Source organism: Daphnia magna, linkage group LG4 (assembly GCF_020631705.1).
Source record: "Daphnia magna isolate NIES linkage group LG4, ASM2063170v1.1, whole genome shotgun sequence".
NCBI lineage: Eukaryota > Metazoa > Arthropoda > Branchiopoda > Diplostraca > Daphniidae > Daphnia > Daphnia magna.
In genome coordinates, this window is record NC_059185.1 from 3,264,425 (window position 1) to 3,287,151 (window position 22,727).

The 22,727-nt window shown below is 39.6% G+C and overlaps 9 protein-coding genes and 1 long non-coding RNA gene across 15 annotated transcripts; 6 read left to right on the forward strand and 4 right to left on the reverse strand.

Annotated features, from left to right (window-relative positions):
- Positions 1–81: 81 nt before the first annotated feature.
- Positions 82–3,373, forward strand: LOC116921675 (periodic tryptophan protein 2 homolog). Of its 2 annotated transcripts, XM_032928006.2 has the most exons (7): positions 84–838; positions 900–1,436; positions 1,505–1,802; positions 1,867–2,107; positions 2,169–2,345; positions 2,412–2,655; positions 2,714–3,373. In XM_032928006.2, exons 1-7 carry the CDS (start codon positions 154–156, stop codon positions 3,307–3,309), a joined length of 2,778 nt encoding a protein of 925 aa, XP_032783897.2. In that variant the 5' UTR covers positions 84–153; the 3' UTR covers positions 3,310–3,373. The 2 variants fall into 2 exon arrangements, with proteins under 2 accessions (XP_032783896.2, XP_032783897.2); XM_032928005.2 differs by having other exon boundaries at positions 82–838; positions 2,169–2,655.
- Positions 3,374–3,559: 186 nt separating this feature from the next.
- On the forward strand, positions 3,560–8,238 carry LOC116921681 (solute carrier family 40 member 1). Of its 3 annotated transcripts, none has more exons than XM_032928012.2 (11): positions 3,560–3,689; positions 4,398–4,548; positions 4,616–4,736; positions 4,802–4,900; positions 4,978–5,121; positions 5,178–5,408; positions 5,464–5,517; positions 5,578–5,850; positions 5,928–6,152; positions 6,225–6,420; positions 6,488–6,837. In XM_032928012.2, exons 2-11 carry the CDS (start codon positions 4,447–4,449, stop codon positions 6,660–6,662), a joined length of 1,620 nt encoding a protein of 539 aa, XP_032783903.2. In that variant the 5' UTR covers positions 3,560–3,689; positions 4,398–4,446; the 3' UTR covers positions 6,663–6,837. The 3 variants fall into 3 exon arrangements, with proteins under 3 accessions (XP_032783903.2, XP_032783902.2, XP_032783904.2); XM_032928011.2 differs by adding an exon at positions 8,099–8,238 and having other exon boundaries at positions 3,580–4,548; positions 6,488–6,664; XM_032928013.2 differs by adding an exon at positions 7,211–7,523 and having other exon boundaries at positions 3,580–4,548; positions 6,488–6,664.
- LOC116921686 (alpha-(1,3)-fucosyltransferase C) lies at positions 7,534–9,752 on the forward strand. The gene has a single exon (XM_032928017.2). It carries the CDS (start codon positions 7,973–7,975, stop codon positions 9,344–9,346), a length of 1,374 nt encoding a protein of 457 aa, XP_032783908.2. The 5' UTR covers positions 7,534–7,972; the 3' UTR covers positions 9,347–9,752.
- LOC116921684 (ataxin-10) lies at positions 9,683–11,453 on the forward strand. Of its 2 annotated transcripts, none has more exons than XM_032928015.2 (6): positions 9,683–9,836; positions 9,896–10,204; positions 10,263–10,427; positions 10,491–10,657; positions 10,734–10,892; positions 10,967–11,453. In XM_032928015.2, exons 1-6 carry the CDS (start codon positions 9,685–9,687, stop codon positions 11,386–11,388), a joined length of 1,374 nt encoding a protein of 457 aa, XP_032783906.2. In that variant the 5' UTR covers positions 9,683–9,684; the 3' UTR covers positions 11,389–11,453. The 2 variants fall into 2 exon arrangements, with proteins under 2 accessions (XP_032783906.2, XP_032783907.2); XM_032928016.2 differs by having other exon boundaries at positions 9,693–9,836; positions 9,916–10,204.
- A 166-nt stretch (positions 11,454–11,619) lies between these two features.
- On the reverse strand, positions 11,620–13,037 carry LOC116921693 (rhomboid-related protein 4). The gene is made up of 2 exons (XM_032928024.2): positions 12,647–13,037; positions 11,620–12,579 (listed from the first exon to the last, which is right to left on the reverse strand). The coding sequence occupies exons 1-2, from the start codon at positions 12,758–12,760 to the stop codon at positions 11,755–11,757; spliced, it is 939 nt and encodes a 312-aa protein (XP_032783915.2). The 5' UTR covers positions 12,761–13,037; the 3' UTR covers positions 11,620–11,754.
- A 153-nt stretch (positions 13,038–13,190) lies between these two features.
- On the forward strand, positions 13,191–16,715 carry LOC116921700 (thioredoxin reductase-like selenoprotein T). Of its 2 annotated transcripts, XM_032928031.2 has the most exons (6): positions 14,897–15,015; positions 15,337–15,384; positions 15,809–15,867; positions 15,936–16,054; positions 16,138–16,333; positions 16,396–16,715. In XM_032928031.2, the coding sequence occupies exons 1-6, from the start codon at positions 14,912–14,914 to the stop codon at positions 16,509–16,511; spliced, it is 642 nt and encodes a 213-aa protein (XP_032783922.1). In that variant the 5' UTR covers positions 14,897–14,911; the 3' UTR covers positions 16,512–16,715. The 2 variants fall into 2 exon arrangements, 1 of the variants encoding a protein (XP_032783922.1); XR_004393512.2 differs by lacking the exons at positions 14,897–15,015; positions 16,396–16,715 and adding an exon at positions 13,191–13,205 and having other exon boundaries at positions 15,243–15,867; positions 15,925–16,054; positions 16,138–16,277.
- On the reverse strand, positions 13,870–14,806 carry LOC116921701. Its single transcript, XM_032928033.2, has 2 exons — positions 14,556–14,806; positions 13,870–14,491 (listed from the first exon to the last, which is right to left on the reverse strand). The coding sequence occupies exons 1-2, from the start codon at positions 14,665–14,667 to the stop codon at positions 13,995–13,997; spliced, it is 609 nt and encodes a 202-aa protein (XP_032783924.1). The 5' UTR covers positions 14,668–14,806; the 3' UTR covers positions 13,870–13,994.
- A 79-nt stretch (positions 16,716–16,794) lies between the features above and the next one.
- LOC116921704 lies at positions 16,795–17,352 on the reverse strand. The gene is made up of 2 exons (XR_004393520.2): positions 17,231–17,352; positions 16,795–17,156 (listed from the first exon to the last, which is right to left on the reverse strand). It is a non-coding gene; the product is annotated as an uncharacterized LOC116921704 (long non-coding RNA).
- Positions 17,353–17,396: 44 nt separating this feature from the next.
- On the forward strand, positions 17,397–20,832 carry LOC116921676 (cullin-3-A). The gene is made up of 14 exons (XM_032928007.2): positions 17,397–17,612; positions 17,691–17,888; positions 17,945–18,130; positions 18,199–18,402; positions 18,470–18,649; positions 18,719–18,913; positions 18,978–19,325; positions 19,390–19,497; positions 19,563–19,804; positions 19,875–20,001; positions 20,062–20,231; positions 20,294–20,432; positions 20,500–20,627; positions 20,689–20,832. Exons 1-14 carry the CDS (start codon positions 17,547–17,549, stop codon positions 20,711–20,713), a joined length of 2,316 nt encoding a protein of 771 aa, XP_032783898.1. The 5' UTR covers positions 17,397–17,546; the 3' UTR covers positions 20,714–20,832.
- Positions 20,833–20,969: 137 nt separating this feature from the next.
- Positions 20,970–22,608, reverse strand: LOC116921695 (60S ribosomal protein L8). Its single transcript, XM_045172318.1, has 5 exons — positions 22,503–22,608; positions 22,186–22,363; positions 21,873–22,014; positions 21,466–21,684; positions 20,970–21,294 (listed from the first exon to the last, which is right to left on the reverse strand). The coding sequence occupies exons 2-5, from the start codon at positions 22,321–22,323 to the stop codon at positions 21,020–21,022; spliced, it is 774 nt and encodes a 257-aa protein (XP_045028253.1). The 5' UTR covers positions 22,324–22,363; positions 22,503–22,608; the 3' UTR covers positions 20,970–21,019.
- Positions 22,609–22,727: the final 119 nt, after the last annotated feature.

Consider the following 22,727-nt stretch of genomic DNA (forward strand, 5'->3'; position numbering starts at 1 on the left):
ACAACCTCCTCAAGATGGCCTTACTTAAGGAGCAATTTTTTTTGTGCAAACAGAAAAATGGTGCACAACTCCACGGGCCTTCACAGCTATCTGATCTAGCAGACGTGTGTGAAGTTTGACAACACGTGGTTTGATCGTGAAATAACACGAACCATGCGTTTCTCTTATAATTTTTCCCAGTTATTGGGAACAGTTTATCGAAAAGGAAATATAATATTTTCACAAAATGGTGACAGTGTTCTCGCGCCTGTGGGTAACAAGATATCAGTCTACGACTTGAAGAACAATAAATCAGAGACTCTGCCGATTGAGAGTCGATACAATTATACAGCCATCGCATTGTCACCCAACGGTGTAATTTTGATAGCCATTAACGAAGACGGTGAGGCCGATGTAATCAGTCTTCTCAACAAGATCATCATTCACAAATTTCGCTTCAATCGCCCAGTGTTGGCTGTAAAGTTCAGTCCAAATGGCAGGTTTTTTGCACTCACAAAAGAAAGTGATTTATTGGTCTATCATTCTCCCGGAACAAAAAGAGAATACAATCCCTTTGTCTTGGAAAGGAAATTTCACGGCTTTTTTGATGAAACAACCTGCCTTGATTGGTCCTCAGACTCCAGGTTCCTAATAGTTGGATCCAAAGATATGTCTGCACGGGTTTTTTCAATAGAAAGAATTTTGCATTTCAAGAAATTCCTTTTGGGTGGTCATACTGATGCTGTTGTTGGTTGTTTCTTTGAACGGGATTCCATGGATGCTTACACAGTTGCTAAAAATGGATCAGTGTCAGTTTGGGAGTTCAGCCATGACATAGATAGTCTAAAAAAAGTTGAAGGTACTGGCACTAGTTAATCATTTGTAAATGTTCCCAAATATTCTAAGATATTTTTCTTTAGAGCTTCCCAGGAAAAAGGCTCCTGAAACTGAAGGTGCTGAACAAATGGAAGAAGAAGACCATGAAGAAGATGATGATCCTACCGATCCTAAAAGCAAACCCAAGGAGGATGAAAAAGAAGAAAAGGAAAATTATTTCTACAAGCGATTGGCCAGGCATTTTGTTTCAGAAACATTCAAAGGAGAGAAAGGTGTTTCGATATATAATATCAACGTGACCGCAGCCGCCTACATGCCGTCCACCAAGTTGCTAGTCACCGGCTACAGCCATGGCGCCTTTTTGTTGCATGAAATGCCCGAATTCAATCTGATTCATTCATTGAAAATCTCCAAGCAATTGATCAGCTCTGTGGCCATAAATCCGACAGGTGATTGGATTGCACTCGGTTGCGCTGATTTGGGCCAGCTCTTGGTCTGGGAATGGCAGAGTGAAACATACATTATGAAACAGCAAGGCCATTTTGACACAATGAGTTCAGTTGCCTATTCTCCTGATGGATCCTACGTAGCCACTGGTGGTCGAGATTCAAAAGTCAAAGGTATTAACTTTGCTTGCATGAAGTTTGTAAAGCAGTAACCAATCACCACATTTAAATTCAAACACTAGTGTGGGATACCAATACTGGTTTTTCGTTTGTGACGTTTACCGAACACACATCGACGATCACGGGCGTTGCGTTTACTCAGACGGGTCGAGCTCTGCTGTCATCTTCGCTGGATGGTACAGTCAGAGCGTTCGATATGGCTAGATACAGAAATTTCAGAACGTTTACGTCGCCCAAACCTGCACAGTTTTCCTGTCTATCTATTGACGTTAGTGGTGACTTGGTCGCAGCCGGTGCACAGGACACATTTGACGTCTATCTGTGGTCTCTTCAAACTGGCAAATTGCTGGAAGTATTGAGGTAATATATGGTCTCATCTTGTTTTATGCTAGAAACATCTCTTTGACGTTGCTTTTTTCTTTAGCGGTCATGAAGGACCAGTGAGCAGTTTATGTTTCAGTCCTAGTCCCTCAAGCAGTCTGCTGGTGAGTGTGTCATGGGACAAAACTTTGAGAATCTGGGATGCTGTTTCTTCGGCCGCGTCACTTACGCGGGAGACCGTCAACTTGACTTCAGATGGATTAGCGGTCTGTTTCCGGCCTGACGGGAAACAAGTGGCCGTGGCAACTTTAGACGGACACATATCCATATTTGATCCACAGCAGGTGTGAAAATTCAACTTTATGTGGTTTGTTTGATTTCGCCTAATCTCGATTCCTCGTGCAGGCGACGCAATTGTTGACGATTGAAGGACGCAATGATTTAGGCAGTGGGAAATCCGACACTGATTTAGTTACTGCAAAGAAAAATTTGCAGGGGAAAGCGTTCAATACCCTTTGTTACACGGCCGATGGCGAATGCCTGCTAGCGGCTGGGCAATCTAAAAACATTTGCATCTATCAGGTACTAACATTCTCGAGCAAAAGCCAGAAATTGGTACTGGTTATTAATTTTGTTCTTTCATTTCAGGTGATGGAAAAGATTTTGGTTAAGAAATATGAAATCACGCAAAACCGGTCTCTGGATGCGATGGACGATATCATCAACCGCAGAAAAATGACCGAATTTGGCAATATGGCTTTAATTGAAGAGCGTGAAGATAGCCGCAACGGCCCTGTGACGCTTCGACTCCCTGGTGTCCGGTCAGGAGACATGGCCTCGCGATCCTTCAAACCAGAAGTCCGTGTTTCACAGTTACAGTTTTCACCAAACGGTAAGACCCCAATATAATTTCGGATTGGCCTAAAAGTCAACTGGTTTTTGCCATTTAGGACGGGCGTTTGCTGCCACGACCACAGAAGGACTACTTGTCTACTCTCTCGATACCAACCTCGTCTTTGAGCCTTTTGATTTATCAGAAGACATCACTCCAAAGACCATCCGGAACGCCCTAAAATCTAAGGACTACAGCCGATCTTTTGTTATGGCCCTGAAACTCAATGAGTCTAAATTAACGAGAGAGGTGTACGAAACGATACCTCCCGATTCGATCGCCATTGTTGTCCAAACGCTTCCGTCTTCTTATGTCGAGCGCGTCCTAACGTTCATTGTCAATCAAATGGACACCACACCTCATATCGAGTTCCACCTGAAGTGGATGGTTGCCATCTTCTACGAGCATGGTACCGTTCTGCAGCAAAGGACACCTTCCACTGTGTCTGTCCTCCGCTCTATCCAGAAGACAGTGGGCCGCAAATTCGAGGATCTTTCCAAGATCTGCCAACACAATCGTTACACCCTTCAGTACCTTTTAGCCCTAGGTGGTACCGCCCAAAAGCGAACAGTTGGTAGTATAATGAGTATCGAAGATGGGGATGAAGAAGATTCAGATGAGGATGAAGGAGTGGATGAAGAAATGGAGACGTAAAGGTCAACGAATGCATCGTGTTTAAAAAAGAATTTCAAAATAAAACGAAAAGAGTTACGTCACACTCAGCTTGTCCTGCTTGTTTTGGATTCGAGTTTGCCAGTGCAACTTTATTTAGCTTTCTGATCGATTGGTTTTGTTTCTGTATTTGTTCATGTGTACACTATACAGGAGGCATGGTTTGGGATTTCACTGTCCAGTTTGCGCTGCCATAAAGTTGAGACCAGAGCACCAGATGGCAGCGCGAATGAAAACTGTTACACAATCAGCTGATTGGCGGTCTGCTCGGGTTCGTTTCAGTTGCACTCGATAACATCAGGAGGTCTATCGTCGATATAGGAAATCCAACACGTTTGATAAATTGACTATAGGCCTTGGAGGTAAGTAGCAATTTAAGACATCTACAATAAGGGATTTGGAGTGTATAGTTTACACTAAGAAATATTACCATATTGAACGGAACACCTGTGGTTTTCACGTGGTTGCTCAGCCATTGAAACCTTTTGGATTTTTTTGGATTTTGGAGGTATTGCCTCCAAAATTTATCAGTTCATTCCGATTGTTCGATTGTGATTGAAGAAGCCGCTATTGCCATAAATCATTATCTCGGTAAAAATGAAACATGAAACAGCACAATGTGTTGTACTTGAATAGGTCAAGGTTTTCTTCTTTGAACAAACCATTCGACGCCAATAGAACTTTTTTTTTCAGACATAGCGCCCATTTGAGTAATCTTATTGTTTTTCAAACAGGATTGTATAGAAAGATTTTGCCTGTATTAGGGATATTACAAGACTGTCAGGAGTTGGCATGATGCGTACGTAACATGAACATTTATTGAACAATATCACTGATGTGTTAAGTAGTACAGCGGTTCAAATTTCTAGTACCGTTCTTGATTCTCTTGCATTTTTGGTTGTCATAGTAACATAAAGTTAGTCGGTGCATTGTAGATACGGTAGCTAACAACTTAAAGGTTGTTCTTAAGGATAACCGGCATTAGCCAACGTACCAGTCGTATACCTCAAGTGCTCTGAACAACAAGGAGCTATTCTTGTTAGTGAAATTACCTTGCTTTGTTGCTTGAGATCTTTGAAAGCTATAGGGCATCTTCAGACTTGATCAGGGTAGAAATAAATGGCCTCTTGTTTCCGAGACCTGCCTTGGAAACTCTACGCTAGCCGAGTGATTTCAGCATGGGGCGATCGCATGTGGATGTTTGCTGTCGGCTTGTTTATGGTCTGCCTTGCTTTTTAATGTAACATTTAGAATGCTGTGCATTACTTATTACCTTTTTGTCCTACAGGTGGAATTGTCACCGGGATCGCTTAAATGGCCTGCCATCTACGGATTAACACAGTCGCTTACCGTCGTTTTTGCGGGTTCGACAATTGGGCGTTGGGTAGATCGCAGTCCCCGATGGAAAGGTACATTTTTTTTTCATTGAGCTAATGGGTCAAACAAGATCGTCAAGTATTCGTTAATTTAACAGCCGCCCAGATATCACTCGCAGTGCAAAATCTTCTTGTGGTTGCCTGTTCCGTCTGTGTTGGGCTGACATTCTATTTCAGAGAAATACTAGTAACGGAAGGTGCGTAGTGTGCATTAGCAAGTGTTGGATTCGAACTCAAATATAATTGATTAATTATTAACGTTTTTGTTTTACAGTTAGTGGATGGGGTCTAACGGCTGCTTGCAGCCTTATTGTAATTTTGGGTACCCTGGCAAATTTGGCTTCAGTTGCATCGTCCATTGTCGTCTACAAAGATTGGGTTGTTATCATTGCTGGGGGTGATAGTCAAACGCTGGCGAGTAAGTCCGAATCATATCCCATTTCTAATTAAAATTAAATATCTTATTTGGAAAAGGTATAAACTCTACGTGCCGTTCCATTGATTTAACCACCAACATGATTGCACCTATCGCTGTTGGACAAGTCATGTATTTTGTTTCGCATATCGTGGCAGCTACTACCATTGCTTCATGGAATGTGTTGTCCTTTTTCATCGAGTGCTTTTTGCTATGGAGAATCTACCTAGAATTTCCGAGTTTGGCCGTTAAAGACCAAACTGTCATTAGTGAAAAGCAACCGTTACAAGGTATACACTAGGTTTCAGATAGCTCATAACATTGACTAAACTCCTATTGCCTTAGGATCTAATGACAAAGAATCAGATCAGCCAACAGCTGACGTTTACATCAATAAGGGTATGTGACTGTGACTTTAAATTCATTTAATTATATTTATATAGATGGTTGGCATTCAAGGTTCCGACAGAGGCTTTTTCGCCAAGCGCTTTGGTAGATTCGTGGCAAGTTGGCGAATTTACTTTAGCCACGAAGTGCGCAATGCCGGGATTGGTCTCGCGTGCCTCTACATGACAGTACTGGGTTTCGATTCCATCACAATGGGCTATTCTTATTCGCAAGGCGTGCCAGAGAGCATACTCGGCATTCTGCGGGCTGTGGGGGCTGCAATAGGTCTCCTGGGCAGTGTGGCTTTCCCTTCTTTCGTGCGCTGCCTGGGTGTTGAACGAACTGGTAACAAAAATCACTCGTACTTCTGGATTCATTTGAAATTCTAAATATCGTCTTTCTATTTGGACCGTTTTAAAAAGGATTGTACGGTTTCGCTTTGGAAATAGCCTCTCTCACCTTGTGCGTTGCTTCCGTTTGGGCACCTGGTACGCCTTTCGATCCATCTGCAGTATCGATATCCACCATCGTAGATCCCTTTACCTTTCAAAACACAAGCAGCAACTCAACAGGATCTTATCAAGAAGGTCCCGAGTCGTACACTTCTGTGATCCTTTTGTTGTCTGGCATCATTTTAGCTCGATTTGGTATTTATAAATACTTCATACTAGTTTTAAGTTTATTTGTATCATTGTGTATATGTTGTTAATGCCATCCAGGGCTGTGGGTGGCTGACTTGAGCGTCAATCAAGTTTTGCAGCAGGTGGACGACCAGATTCGAGGCACAATCAATGGAGTACAGAGCTCAATGAATATGATCTTCGACACTGCAAAGTTTCTACTAGTAATTGCCTGTCCTTGGCCACAAACTTTCGGGATTCTTATCTGCATCTCATTTACTGCTATATGTGCAGGGTAAATTTAAATGGTGTAAAAAAAGGGCAGGATAAGTTGTTTTCTAATAGCAGTAAAATTTATGCAGGTGGCTTTTTTTTGCTTCATATTCCTTGAAGAAGCGCGGACATTTACTACCATTCCACAAAGTTATCAATACCATTCCACCAGAACAAATCCATCAAATCAAAATGGAGGCAAAAGATGAAAAGAACGATGAAGATGCTGTCCGTCGAAATAGTTTGTCGCCCTCCCAAACATGAAAGTAGGCAAACTACACTTATACACATAACTGTACTGTTCAAACTTCTTGTGTAAGTTTCAGTAATCAAAACCAGTTCAGAGACTATAGCTTTAACTAGAGATCAATTACCGTTGCAAATGTTATGCATTTATTTTTAAATGTAAAATAACCAATAGAACATGATGTTTCCTGTGGCACTAGTTGCATAGAACTTCAAGGAAAGAGTAGAACATTTTGACGTGGCAAAAAGCACAACAGATAAATTCTTTTGCAGTGAAAATTTTACCACCCTTAGATTTTTCCATGTACAATTATGTACGATCGGGATCTTGTGACTACATAGAAAGCACAAGCTAGTATTTCAGGGTAGTAGACTGTATTGCATATCTAATCGAAAAATCGCAAGAAAACTTCCCTTTTTTTATTATTTTTTTTCAATTATCCTTGAAAGCCACGATGCAAAACGATAGCTAACGAGAGTTGTCTGTATTGCTATCGCGCAACTCAGCTTTCATAAATTATTATTATTTTTTCTATTTTCGTTTCTTTTTTCCTTTTTTTTTTTAGAAAGTACTGCACGAACCTAGAAATTTCGACATGCTTGAACGCGTTCTTAGAACTTCACCATCTGCCGTTTCTAGAACGTTAGTTTTTTTTTAATACAATGAAATAGAAAAAAGGGAAGAGAAGATTATACCATAGGCGAATGACTCGACACAATTTATAGGTCTCAGGGTATGCACGAAGGGAATTGAAAAATACAGTTTATGATACAACAGCTATGCCTTACCTTCGATGCAAATCGATCGGTCTTACCTGCTAAATCCGAATTACAGTACCAGGAAACAAGATTTCCATCATCGTTTAATGTTCAGACGTGTTCTGTTTTAATAGAATAACGCCCATAATGTCCTTGCATGTGAAATTCCCTGCAGACAAGCACCGAAAAACTGTAAGGACAAGAAAATCTTGTAAATAAACAAGTGCGGTTCCGTCTTTTAACAACATACGCGTCCGTTTCGCATTCTGTCGCGGTCTTGGGATTTTCATTTGGGTACGAAGACACAAAATGTAGCGGTACACCTGCTGTTGGTTAGGCAAACGTCGCCAGTCTATATGAACGAAACGCGAGTGCTTCACTTTCAATTTTAATCAATGGTACGTTCCAGAACGACGACCTTGCCTAAAATTGAATGTAACGTTGTCCACCTGGAACCTCTTCACAATTTTTTCCTATCATGTGGCATCAGGTATTCAGTAATTCATGAAACTGGGTTGCAGAAGGTTGATCAAAAGCCATGTTAAGAAAAAGGGCACAAACTTTTCAATATGATTAAGCGAACAAGTGCCCTATCGAAATTAAACTATAGAAAAGTTTTTCTATATTTTTTGCTTTTTCAAGTGGTGTGCATTGTTGTGTTTTTGTTACAGCAAAATCTTATTTTTAATCCACAGAGAATTTACCGTGTATTATTGAAGATAATCAAGAGAAATGACAATAAAACCATCCTGATATGGAACAGCCCGAATCGGATAGAAACGGCAGCCTTTGGGTTAGGTCACGAGCCCTTCGTTCAGCATGGATGCGAAGTGTCAACCTGCGTAGTCTTTGACAACACCTCATCCGTTTTGCCTCTCGAAGATTATGATGCCATCATCGTGAACATTCAAGAATTGTGGAAAACTGGCATGCCCAGTTTCAATAGGCGAAAACACCAAAGACTGGTTTTCCTTACGCAAGAATCGCCGACTACTCTACCATATATCCAATACCATCTAGTTGGAAATTTATTCAACTGGACAATGAGTTATAAACTCAATTCGGATGTCTTGTTACTTTATGGTCGTATCCGGCCAGGACCAAAAGCTCCTAACACTCTTGCGGATACGCACAAAATGATGGAAGAAATGCATCTGCCACCAGCTAGGAACTACGCTGCCAACAAAACTCGACAGGTGGTTTGGATGGCGTCTCATTGCAACACAAAAAGTTTGCGCGAGACGTACGTCAGAGAACTGAGTAAATTTATTTCGGTGGATGTGTACGGTGGATGCGGCAATTTTAGTTGTGACAGAAACGGCACGCACTGGCTATCTCATCCAAAGTGTTACGACAAATTAGAAGGGGAATACAAGTTCTACTTGTCCTTCGAAAACTCCATTTGCACTGATTACGCCACAGAGAAATTCTTTGAAATTATGAAACGTCGGATAATACCAGTGGTTTACGGAGGCGCTAATTATAGTGTCTTAGCACCCCATCATTCTTATATTAATGTTTTGGATTTTGAAACACCAGAAAAACTGGCTCAGTACTTGCGTTTCCTAGATGAGAACGACATGTTCTATAACGAGTATTTCTGGTGGAAGGAACACTATCAGGTTGAGGCAGGTGTGGATCAAATGGCGCGGCATGGCTTCTGCGACCTGTGCAAAAAGCTTCATCAAGATGAGGACATAAGCAAATATTATCCTGAATTGATCTCCGAGTGGCACCCAAGCACTCAGTGTAAGTATTTTGGCTCTTGGGAAAGAACCATGACAACGACCTCTACCACACAAAGCAGTAGCACTACCCAAAGCATAACGACAAGCTCGATAGCCACCAACAGCCCCAATAGCACGAATGTCACAGGTGTTCAAAACTCACCGCGTTTGCATAAGAAACTACTCGGTTATGTCATGCAGCGACTCTTGCCGTAAGAGATTTGAAGTCCCACGCCAACCAAACTTGCTAACCCCATCGTGACACTGGAAAATCACTCGGTCTACATAAATGCAATCAACATTGCCTTTATGATATTCAATATATCAAATTGATTAAAAATTCGCATTATTCAAATAATTGACAACATTTAAAATTTAAAAAAATTGAAGGAACAGTTAGTGAGTTAGATTTTTATCCTTGCCTGCCTGTAATTAGAAAATTGGCAACATTATTTTGCAGCAAATCTGTTTTGTTTAGCTTTTAACTTAGTAACACAAAACACAACTTAGAATACTAGGTTAAGCTTAAATCCTGATATACTGTACATACCAAAATGAGCATTGCGTCAAAGGATTCGTTTTGGATTGAATTCGAAAATACATTGACGGATAAAGTGCTTAATTTGAGTGCGTCACATGAAAATTATCAATCGCTACTGCATGAACTGGAGACTTTAACTCGGCTGACAGTTGAGGATGATTTTAGGTAACCAGACTGTTATAGAGAAACTATCACAATGTTCCATACATTTCTAAACCAATTAGGTTGTCAATCCCCAATGAAGTTCTAAAGCTTTTGCTAAAAATCATGCAGAAATCAATACATATTTCATTATCAGTTGAATGTGCCCGCATTCTAAGAAACAGTTGTGGGAAAAACTGGCAAACATTCCCCCAGACATGGAATCAGTTGCTTGAAGAATGCATGCAGCTTTTAAAAAGCTTTCTTTCTAAAGAGTCTCCAGTGGAAGAAGTTGTGCTTTCCAATATAATTCTTCAATGCATTGGCAACCTATTAAACTTATGGCCAAGTTTATCTGGAACTATATGGGATAATCTTCAAAGTGAATTGTGGTATTACATACACAAAGTCTTGTTTTGAAAAATTCATAATTTTTCCTTTTGTTTTTAGTAACCTAATTTCACACCGTGATGAGAAAATAAGTTTGTATTCATCTTGTGTCATGTATGGATTGCTCAGAAATTCTGCCATTATGAGGGAAGAAATTGTAGGCGAAAAATGGAAAGACCTAGTATCTGGGTTGATTATGTCTTCCCATAAAGGGGTACTGTATTCGTAAGATTTTTCATTTTATTGAAATATTTAATGAAAGAGGGTCAAGTGAAATTTTTGTTTCAGACAATTTTCCATCAAATTATACCTATGTGACCAAAACCTGTTAGAAAAAATGTATGAAAAGCAAGAATTAGGGTCGAGACTCCTACTCCTTCATCAGATTTCAGAATTCGCCCCAGAATGCGAAGTGGACGTCCGAAATTGGCAATTTTTCAGCCGACTATTTCAAGGTTTCATACTGTTATTTACACTTTTTTTGCAAAAACTTTTAGTCACGATTGTTGAATTTATGCGTTTCCTATTCAGAAAGATCAAGCATAATTTTGCGAACTTGCGAAAGTTCAACGATGGATTTGGAAGCAATGGAAGTGACTGGCCTGGTTGAGATATTGGCAAAAAGCTCATCCAATCATGTATGCCATCGAGAGCTTTGCCCCGATGAGGACCTCTTGGTTATTACAATTGGTATATTAAAATCCGTTTTACTAAGCTAGCATTTTTATTCGATTAACAGTAAATTTTGTTCGCTCTGCTTTCAGATTTACTTCGCAGCATACATTGTCTAGGCCAATCAGGATCAAACTATTTTACGGCTATTAACGATCATTTTGGATCCGTTGAACCTCATCCGGCCTTAAATTTCAAATGCAATTTGGTGCGTTTGCTTGGAAATCTTTGTTTCAAAAATCCTACTGCCCAAGATCGAGTCCGTGAGCTCGAAGCTATCGCGCCGCTTCTCGAGTGCTGCAACTTGGATGCCCGTAACCCATTCATCCAACAGTGGTCTATTCTTGCGATTCGCAATGTATGTGAAAAGAACACAGCTAACCAAGAAATCATTGGGTCGATGAGTCAAAGAGGGGTTGTCCAGCCCACCGTGTTGGAAGATCTCGGTATGGTGGTTGAGGCAACCGATTCGGGGATTTCCCTACGTTCGGCTGGTTTAAATCAAAATCCCTAGTCCCTCCACCGTTTAGAAGAGGGAACGTCCGAATGATGCAAATAAACAATAAATTTTCGTCACTATCTATCTTACGAATCATTGCAGATGCCAATCGCTTCGTTGATTGATGGGCTTCGTGGTTGGTTGCGTTTTCCTTTTATCTTCTGGATATGCAGTGTTTTGTGAACGAGCAATTTAAACAGACCAGTAGATAACCCATATGTTACGCCCAGGTTCTCTACAAAAATGTCCTTGTTATAAAATATCACAAATGTATTGGCTCAAGTAATAGACAGCTAATGAGAATTAGTGTATAGATTATGTGAGGTGAAGAGAAACTCGATTGGTTGAGAACAAAATGAACACACAATAAATGGGCGCAAGTTACGTGATGTTGAAACGATTTAACCTTCTTCGTCTGACTTCGTCTTGATCCAGAGGTGCGCTATCGGGATTAATTATTCCAGATGTTTCTTCGGTTTGTAGGGTCTCGTAGCTCCGCCGAATAGCTTCGTCGTAGTCAGCGTAATTTATGTCGTTAGTAGTATTCCACCCGTAAGGTTGGCCTGCTGCAGTCCCGTATCCACTCACTCCCGAGCCCCAGTTACTGCGACTACGGGTTGGGGTCGCTAACGGGCGATTAAACAACCCAACGGCTTGGATAGGAAGATCCATGACTAACTTTAAAGGTCCTTGAGTGTATGCGATTCCCACTAAAATGCCCGCCAAATGGCCTACAAAGGAGGTATTGGGGACCATCAACTGAATTGCTACCAATTCCACCCATACTGCATATTTTCCAGAGACGCGGAAACCAAAATATCTACGATATCCTGTATCCCAATATGAAGTTGTCAACACCTTGAGGGCAAATATGACTCCAGAGAAGCCAATTGCACATGTTTTAAGGTATTGTTTGTCATCAAATAACTCACTTAAAATCACTTCCAGTCCCACATATGTTGCACTAGTTAAGACAGTGAACACAGTCAGCAGATAAGCAAAATAGGGACTGCCAAAATGCTGCTCTAATGATCTACCCTTTGATAGGAACGAAAGCATGTTGTAGTAAAGGTGAAGATCATCACCATGCTCAAAGGCTGATAGTACAAGGCGTTCATACTCTCTCCATCTTAAAACAGCCTGAGCACTCAGACAGACTGTGACAGCATCCCACGAAACAGGTATAAAACCCATGTACAAGGCAATCTGAACACATAGAAAAAAGACAAGAACATTGTGACACTCAATATGTAATAAAGTGAAAAAGTGCTACCTGTCCTGCAATGACGAGTAGGGTTACTGGTGGAAAAGTTTCAAGACCAGTGTTAAAAAATTGCCACATGAGCATCAGCACACCCATTTCAATTCCTCTTCGCTGCCTTGCCATTGCTTAATTGGAAGTTTGACGTTATTTGGGATCGGTAGGCGACACAGTCTAAACACACCACTTAGCGTATTAAGTTTTGAAAGCACTTGGAAAGTACAATATTTTTCGTGAAGCTTGTCAAATGTCATTGCTGATGCAACTTGCTTGCTGTTTGTTCGGTTTGTTTACGAATTTTTTATTGCTTTAAACGCCATCTCAACTTGAATTGAACAACTGCTAGGCAAGAACTACTAACTACTAACCAGTAGAACAATTTGTGGGAGGAAAATCAAACCTTGGGGTTTACGGAGTTGTTAAGTGTGAGTTCCCGGATAACATAAAAAAGGAAAAGAAAGAAGCCACGTTATTCGATGGGAATAAATGTGTTCTAATGAAAACAACGGGAAAGTTAACGCAAAGTAATGGACTTTAAGGCCTTGGTGTTCATTTTGTCACCTCAAGTCTGGTAAGAGTCACGCTGTCAGATTCATCCATCATTGTTTGATCATATCATGGTTTGATAATGATCTATGCGATTGTTTTATTTGACTGAAGAAGTTTGACTATGGGTGATGGGCAATTGCAGGGCAGAGGCGCCACTGGACATGGTCGTCTTTCAAAATCAATCGTTTTTAAACGCAAACCTTTCTCCATCTTTCGAAGCTAGAGACAAATCGTCACACGGCACAGGTCTATTCTATGTAATGTAATGTGAATGTGTTTGTGATTTTTTAAATTACTGGGTCAGAGCTTACATGCACTTAGTTTATTTACATACAACAACACAGTCATTGTACTTAAGACTAAATAATTTAGCTTTACTTTGGAAATAAATAATGGAGTTTACAAACAAGTATGGAGGGGTTGTCAACTCAAAAAAGTCCACACACACTTTGAGAAAGGTTTCCGAAATTTCCCCTAAGAGAATCAAGAATGTTTAAATTCTTACGCAAAAGTTGGTTACTTATAGATTGTAAAATAGGTATTATATTGTAAAATTGACTAAGAGTAACCAGCAACTGGTTAGAACTATTTTATTATGGACATTATTCTACAACACTTTCTAGCTTTAAAAAAATACTAAACGTGTTTGCGTTTTGAAATACTGTAAGACGAACTGTCGAACTACATTTGAAATATCGAATTTTGTATTTTACTATAGGCTTAGAATGTACAGATAATGGAATTCATTTTACATATGGAAATTTTAATTCATGCCAGTAAGTAACAGATTTGTTGCTGCAATGAAAAGCAATTATTTTGTTAATCCTAGCCAATACTGGGGAGTCGACATGAAGTTGCTTTTTTTTAAAATACTGGTTTGTTTCGCCAATGGAATGATCTTTGTTGAAGCCGAAATAGGTGGTTGAATAAACTGCTGGCATGCTCGGCTGATGGGACTCTTGTTTTTGATTGCTTGACTTCCGTCTAGACGGCAATTCAACTCCATTAGAGATTGCTTGACATCTTCCATCCGAGCACTAAAACTTTCCAGAGTAGAATTCCATTTTCCGATCAATTCAGTGGTTTCGGTTTTGGTTTTGTTTTCATTTCTTTCTGTCTCCTTATTTGTATCTTGTTGTTGCGCAAACCCCCAGATGGTTAACACGTTTGCTACAATCGATAGCAAAAATTCTGCTAGGTCACTTGTTACCGCTAGATTAGGATCGGTAATGCCGAGAACCTCTGAAGCTGCCTTCGATTGCAGAGGCGATGAACTTCTGCTGATCTGGTGATGATATTCAGTTAAAGCTGTTAGAAGTGTAGAACAATTTGGCTTAAAATAATCGTTACATAATAATCAGTAAAGAAATACCTTTTTGAAAATTAATGGATTTCATTATCGCTTCTTCTGAATGATTCACGGTCAGCACTAGCAAAACTAATGCATCAAGAATCATTCTCTGTAAATGTACTGCAGCGACCATTTTTTGTTTGTGCTAAATTATTTTGAATGGTATGAAAATGTGTCTTTTTGTCCGACCGATGTTCTTAAGAGAACAACAGTGACTACAGAAGTAACTTTTTATACCATCTGGTAAAGTGTAGCACGATGGTTTGGTGACCTCGTCTTGAAACAACGGTCACATTCTAATAACTGACTGTATTCTTGTTTTGCTTGTCAAGATATAGTCGACCTCTTGTTCTGCCGTTGTTTCCAAGGAGACGTGAATGAATTTCGCGCTTCATTCCGTTCGAAGCTTCGTGATAGCGATCAAATTACAGTGGGTGTACAGCCAGGTCATTATAAAGTCGTTAAAAAGAAAAGAAAATAGGTCAGTATAGGACAGGTCAATGTAAAACAGATTAGTATGAGGCAGGTCAGCATCTCGTAGGTCAACGTCCCGTAGGTCAGTATCCGCTATATGTGTATTGTGTAGTTGCCCTTTCCTTGATAGCAGGTATCGCAGCACGAAGGACAATAAATTATAACAGAAGATGTTTACTATCTCTAACCTTGTCTAAGATACATCTACGACTTTATTTTTTTTTATGACTCTAGAATTCTGCCTTAAAAAATTTTAATTCGGGATGCAGAAACGCACAAAGCCTATCCCACATGATTTGCCTACTTGAACTCGGTGAAAACGATCTAGTACCTCATCAGGGATCTCTGTCGTTGCTTATGAGCTCACCGTAATTGCGTGAGTATCTTTACATCAATACATTTCCGTGGCGGGGAATGTGATCCAACAATCATGATTCCTTGGACAATTTTGTTGTGAACAGAGATTAAAATTGGTAGATGTCACCACTTACCGTGACCCATGAAAACTGTGCCGGCCAGCCCGGCCTTTAAGCCGCATTCATTATTTATTGACAATGACTAGCAGTTTGGCAGTTGCCAGAAACGAGATCAACTTATTCTTAAGATTTAATCCGTGGCTATAATAATCTTTAACTGAAAGCTAGAGCTGTGTACACTTGTTTATTTCCTTCAGCTTTGAAATGGCTGATCGAAGCCGAGCACCAATGTACGGTTTGGCCGTTCTTCTTGTTGCGTTTGCCTTAAAAGATTTCTTCCTTCCAGCTGAAGTTCAGCCAGAACAAAATTCGTTGCAATCCAAGGAGATTCCTAGCTTGCATCTTAATCGATTTGTTGGACCTTCGATCAAGTTCACCTTTTGGTAAAAAGAAGTTTTTATTCAAATTGAATGTCAACTAATACAGTGATCATTATGTAGTTCTTCCTGAGGTTATCGCAAAGTGTTTGAACAGTATGCTGCAATTCTCGAACAGAAGTATCCATCTTTGGCAATTGAAGGGTTGAATCATCCTCCACCCTTCTTAAACCAAAAGATTGCTCAATTTCTGGTATTTTGTTTATAAAATGGCCTTTTCAACACAAGTCTTATAAAGCTTTCCTGTTTTTGTTTTTTTTGTTTTTTTTTTGCTAGGGAATTGTGAAAATACTGCTCATACTTCTGGTAGTTTCTGGTACCAACATTTTCCAGCATTTAGGTGTACAAACTCCTTCAGTTTGGGAATGGACTCAGCAGAACAAATTCTATGCTTGCTTGATGACTTTCTTTCTATGCAATGCTGTTGAGGGGCAGCTGATATCAACTGGTGCATTTGAAATAACATTAAATGGTAAAATGTCTCAGTACACCTCTGTCATCTCATGTTTGCTTAACATCACTTTTTTGTTTCAGATGTTCCCCTTTGGTCAAAATTGGAAACTGGTAGAATACCCCAACCCCCTGAACTTTTTCAGATGATTGATAACCATCTCAGTATGGCCAGCCCACAACTAAGTTTGAATTCATAAATGCTGTATGGTGTTACACTTTGTTTGAGTCTTAAGCCCTTGTGGATATGATGATTTCTTTGAAAAGTAGTGGAAACTACTGAAAGCGATCGGATGTTTCGCCCACGAATGCTTTGTATGAGAACATGCGTAACAACCTAACACTTCCCGTCTTGTGAGTTCTTCATTCCATTAAAATAAAATAAAATCTCTAGTCTACCGAAACGCGGTTTTAAGGAAAATGGAAATATTGACATTTTTGTTTCCATCATTAGGCCAAATGAATTTTCGGATCTCTCTGTCAGTGCTTTGCATATTTTTTATTTAAAAGAAGGTAATAGAACAGGAGCAAATGATAGGATAAAATAAAACAAATGAGAATTCTGCGTGCTACAGACTAGGTGCGTCAAATAACCGTTTGAAGTTCTATGCTTAGTGTGCGGATAGGAAAACACAAAACGAAAATTCTGTTTTATCGTATTTTTACCTCATCTTCTGTCAACAAAATGACAAAAACTGCTTATCTCATTCTTTGTCATAACTCTGGCTTTTTCTTTGTGAAAATATCCTATTCGGTAGTGGGTTGTAGGTTATATATTTTGGCCGTTTGGTTGATACAACCCGGTTTGGATTATGCATCCCTCAAGGTATTACTATTGATGTATTCTACAAGAAAAGGAAAGCTATTTCAAAAGGATATGAACACGTGAATCAATAAAAAAAAATCGAAAATTAATTACATTATTCTCTTATCCTTCAGGGCTTATCCCGCTGTGAACAACTGAACACTCAGTCGCAGTAGGACAATCCCGTCGCGTGTTTCCTTTGGCCGTGGTACGTGATTGTGTCGGTTTGACTCGATAGATGGCAAGAGGACAACGTTGGTTGTTGGAAGAGGAAGAGAAGTTTGCCTTTAGTGTTGCCCTGTTTTTTGCTTTTTCAAGGGGGGCCATATAGTTTGATGGAAACATTTTAGAGGTTTCGAAACTGTAACATTATTTGAGCTGTTAATTGTAATTTTTCGCTTTGTTAGTAAAAATTCGAGTGGGTTTCACGATGATGAAAGGTGGTCTTGGCGGCGGTTCAAAGAAAGAAGGCAAAATGCGAATCCGTGCATTCCCTGTAATTCTATTTTTTACATCAATTTAGTGGTGTACCTGAAATGCCATTGTTATTGTTTCTTTGTTTTTCTCCATAAAGATGACAATGGACGAGAGGTATGTGGAAAACATCTGGAGTTTATTGAAGAGTGCCATTCAAGAAATCCAGAAGAAGAATAACTCTGGTCTCAGTTTTGAAGAACTTTACCGAAATGCTTATACCATGGTTCTCCATAAACATGGAGAAAGACTGTACAATGGCCTTAGAGAAGTTGTCACTCATCATTTAGAATCTAAAGTAAATCCATGAGAATTTCATATTTACTGTATATCTAAAGAAATTGCATTGCATAGGTACGTCAAGATGTTCTTGCTTCCTTGAACAACAATTTTCTTCAGACTTTAAATCAAGCATGGAATGATCATCAAACATCAATGGTTATGATACGTGACATCCTTATGTACATGGACAGAGTATATGTTCAGCAAAACAATGTTGATAATGTCTACAATCTTGGGTTGATAATTTTTCGTGATCAAGTAAGTGGTGAATTTGTTAATTTTTCTTATAATATATTTCTTTACATTATCAAACAATTTTCTTTTAGGTAGTTCGTTATGGAGGAATCCGGGACCACCTACGACACATTCTTTTAGAGATGGTTGTCAGAGAGCGTAAAGGAGAAGTTGCAGATAAGCTGTCCGTCAGAGCAGCTTGTCAGATGCTCATGGTGCTCGGAATCGACAGTCGTGCTGTCTATGAAGAAGATTTTGAAAGGCCGTTTCTTTCTCAGTCTGCAGAATTCTACAGGGTAAGTAAACATGGCGTTATGTTACATTGTTTGACTTCCTTTCACAAGTTGAATTTTGTAACTTTAGTCCGAGAGTCAGCGGTTTCTAGGAGAAAATTCAGCTTCTGTCTATATTAAAAAAGTTGAGGCTCGTATTAATGAAGAATCGGAAAGAGCTAAACATTACTTGGACGAGTCGACTGAGCAGCGCATCGTTGCAGTTGTGGAAGAAGAACTCATACAGAAACACATGAAAACCATCGTAGAAGTAAAATATAATAAATACTTAAGAATTCATTTTAGTTTTCAGAGAGAAATAATAATTTTATTCAATAAGATGGAAAATTCTGGTGTGGTCCACATGTTGAAATGCCAAAAAACGGATGATCTGCACTGCATGTATAAGTTGTTAGGTCGCGTATCCGATGGTTTACGAACCATGGCAAGCTGCGTCAGCGCGCATTTACGAGAGGAAGGTAAAGCCTTGGTCAACGTTGACGAATCGGGTGCAAACGCTTTGAACTTTGTACAGGTATTTTTCCTACTTATGTACATTTTATGAAAAGTATCGATTTATATTTTATAATATTATACAGAGCCTGCTGGACCTTAAAGATCGTTATGATACCTTCCTGGTCAAATCATTTGTGAATGATCCCATTTTTAAGAAAATGATCTCCTCAGACTTCGAATACTTTCTTAATTTGAATTTGAAATCTCCTGAATATTTATCACTCTTCATCGATGATAAACTCAAAAAGGGCGTTAAAGGAATGACAGAGCAGGACATAGAATTGGTGCTGGACAAAACCATGGTTTTGTTCCGTTTTCTTCAGGAGAAAGATATTTTTGAACGTTACTACAAACAGCATCTGGCTAAACGACTCCTCCTAAATAAATCTGTTAGTGATGATAGCGAGAAGAACATGATATCCAAATTAAAGGTACGTATTTATTCGTCGTATATTTAGCAAATTCTCAATTGTACATGTTGAATTCTGTTTCTAGACTGAATGCGGGTGTCAATTTACCTCGAAATTAGAGGGTATGTTCAAAGACATGTCTATCTCCAACATGCTCATGGAAGACTTCAAAAATCACATTCAAACATCAGGAGTAAACAAAAGAAAGAAAATGCCAATGAGTAAAAAATCAGCTTAAATTTAATTTTAATTAATCAGACATCTCTGTGCGGAGTGGATTTGAGCGTACGTGTACTTACCACTGGGTTTTGGCCAACACAATCTCCCGCAACTTGTACGCTGCCTTTGGCACCACGAAACGCTTTCGAAGTCTTTCGCCGCTTTTATTTAGCTAAGCACAGTGGCCGACAGTTGACGTTGCAACCTGGACTCGGATCCGCCGATCTAAGTGCTGTCTTTTACGGACCTAGACGAGAGGAGTCTGAATTGAAGGAGAAATCGTAAGAAATTTTATGCATTATTTACTGATTGGAAAAGTGAACATTTGGACCTGCTTCTATTTCTATGAAGAGATGGTCCCAGCTCGTCAACTTCCTCGACCTCAGCTAATGGACCACGAAAGCACATAATTTCAGTCTCAACCTATCAGATGTGTATTCTTATGCTGTTTAACACAAGGGATAGGTTGACTTACGATGTAAGTACTGAAAACAAGCTGGTTGTCAGAAAACATTGAAGACGTTTTCTTTCCTTCTAGGATATAATGAATGAAACTGATATACCGAAGAAAGATCTGGATCGAGCACTGCAGTCGTTAGCAATGGGCAAACCAACTCAGCGTGTTCTTGTTAAAAGCCCCAAGGGTAAAGACATTCTTCCTAGTTCGATCTTTGCCGTCAACGACAGTTTCACGTCAAAACTCCACAGGTTTGTGTCTGTGCTTCTTTAGGTGCCAATCATTCGATACAACAAATGACTTTTACTTTCAGGGTGAAAATACAGACAGTTGCAGCTAAGGGTGAATCCGAACCCGAAAGGAAAGAGACGCGCTCGAAGGTCGATGAGGACAGAAAACACGAAATTGAGGCAGCGATTGTACGCATTATGAAAGCACGGAAAACTATGCAGGTAACGTGGGCTTGCTTGAAGATGTAGTTATTGACTGATTAATTGGTCATCGCTTTTTGTTTCACAGCACAACGTGTTAGTAAGTGAAGTTACTGAACAATTGAAAAGCCGATTCCTGCCTTCGCCAGTGATAATCAAAAAACGAATTGAAGGTTTAATTGAGCGTGAATACTTGGCACGTACACCAGAAGACAGGTTTGTAATGAAAAGAGTTTTCTAAAGTTTAATGTTAACCAGTTTTTTCTTCCACTTTTAGGAAAGTTTATACATATGTGGCCTAGTTCAACTTAGTTTGCTTCCTTACAATTAAACTGGTTTTCCCAATTGCCTAACTGAAGTTATGGTTATTGGTATGTTGCACGATGATTTCTGTAAATAAAGTTTTTCGCTATTGGAAAAATTCATGCGGTACAGTTCTCTTCAAGTGAAGTTTTACCAACTAGTAGAACCAAATTATTAAGAACTGGATGAATTAATAAAATAATTTGCCATTTCAGTTTCATCCAAGCATTTAAACAAATAACATTTAACAGAAAATTTGGTCTGCTCCAACGTGTATTGGTAGGAGGTACAAGATGACAACATGTTTAATCATCACCCTTAATTTCGACTTTGCCACCACGGATACGACCCGTTCGCCTGGCAGCAATAAGACCAACTTTGCGACCTGCAGGTGTGCTTCTCTTGACGGTTGAAGCTTTACCAATGTGTTGATGGTTACCACCTCCGTGGGGATGCTCAACGGGGTTCATAGCCACACCTCGTACAATCGGCCAGCAGTTACGTTTAGCCTTGTATTTGTGATAGGCACGACCAGCTTTCAATATGGGCTTATCAATACGTCCGCCACCAGCAACAATACCTGCAGAGAAAACGCGATTCAGTAAACATATTTAAATTATCCTATAATTAGGAAAAACCAAATTCGCTCAGTAACAGCCTCTAGTTGAAGATCATTAATTCTCATAGATGGATGAATTGCAAGTCATCATAGCCCTAGGTAATTAAAGCATGCATGTTTATAACAACTTACCGACCATAGCGCGATTGTTGGAAGAAACTACTTTCTTGGCTCCAGACGGCAGCTTGACACGGGTCTTCTTGGTATCGGTATTGTGACCAATGACAGTGGCGTAGTTACCAGATGTACGAGCAAGAGTGCCTCGATCGCCGTGTTGTTCCTCAACATTGCAAACAATAGTACCTTCAGGCATGGTGCCAACAGGTAAAACATTGCCAATCTGGAGTGTGGCTGAAATTTAAAAGAATAAGAACCAAGCATTGTAGTTTTAGCTTGAATATTGCATGGTGTAGGATGTATGTTTCAACTAATTCTCAGAAACAACCTCTAGATGGATAATTATCATAGCCCCTCAGCATTGGATTATGTTTACATCACTGCTTACCAGTAGATCATGAAAAGTTTAAAGTAACTCATACCTTTCTTGCCACAGTAGATGAACTGGCCAGTGTACATTCCCTCAACAGCCAAAAAGTTTTCTTTCCTTGTCTTGTATCTGTATGGGTCACGGAAGTGGACCACTGCTAGAGGAGCTCCACGACCAGGATCATGGATGATGTCCTATTTCAGAAGAGTCACTTGAATTTTTTGTCATACTCTTAACATTTTGAAAATTCTGTCTTGTTCTCAGAAACAACCTCTAGATGGATAATTATCATAGCCCCTCAGCATTGGATTAAGTATTTACATCACTGCCTTATTCACGTATTAACTATCACTCCTAACACATACCTTGACGACACCCTTGATGTAACCATGACGTTCGGCGAAATCTTCAGGACGAAATTTAGGTGCTCCCTTGCGATGTTTCGTGTGGGACTTGAAAATTCCTCCGGCACCTTTACGCTGGGCACGAATAACACGACCCATCTTTTATGTTGTAGGTTACGAGCGGCGAAGTAAATTCAGCCTGTCAGAAATAGATGTAAACAGTTTTTAATAAACGAAGAATAACGTTTAAATTCGATAAAGAAAGTGCAATTCATTAGAAGACATAGTATTAAAAGATGTATTTAATTTACTTGGATTTAGTAACTAATTTAACTTACCAAAATGCTGCAACCTTTCCAACGAGAGCTTGGAAGAGACAGATGGAGTTGAAGACACTTTTTCCAATGAAGGGAAGAAATAGTAGATCCCTAAACACATAAACTTGAAACTACTTATTTGTCTCGCCATCGCGTCAGAAAAATTAATTGAATGAACTGATTGATTTTTTTCTTTTTCGTCTTATGTGGAATTAATTTCCGAAACTAAAAATGTCAGGATTAAAG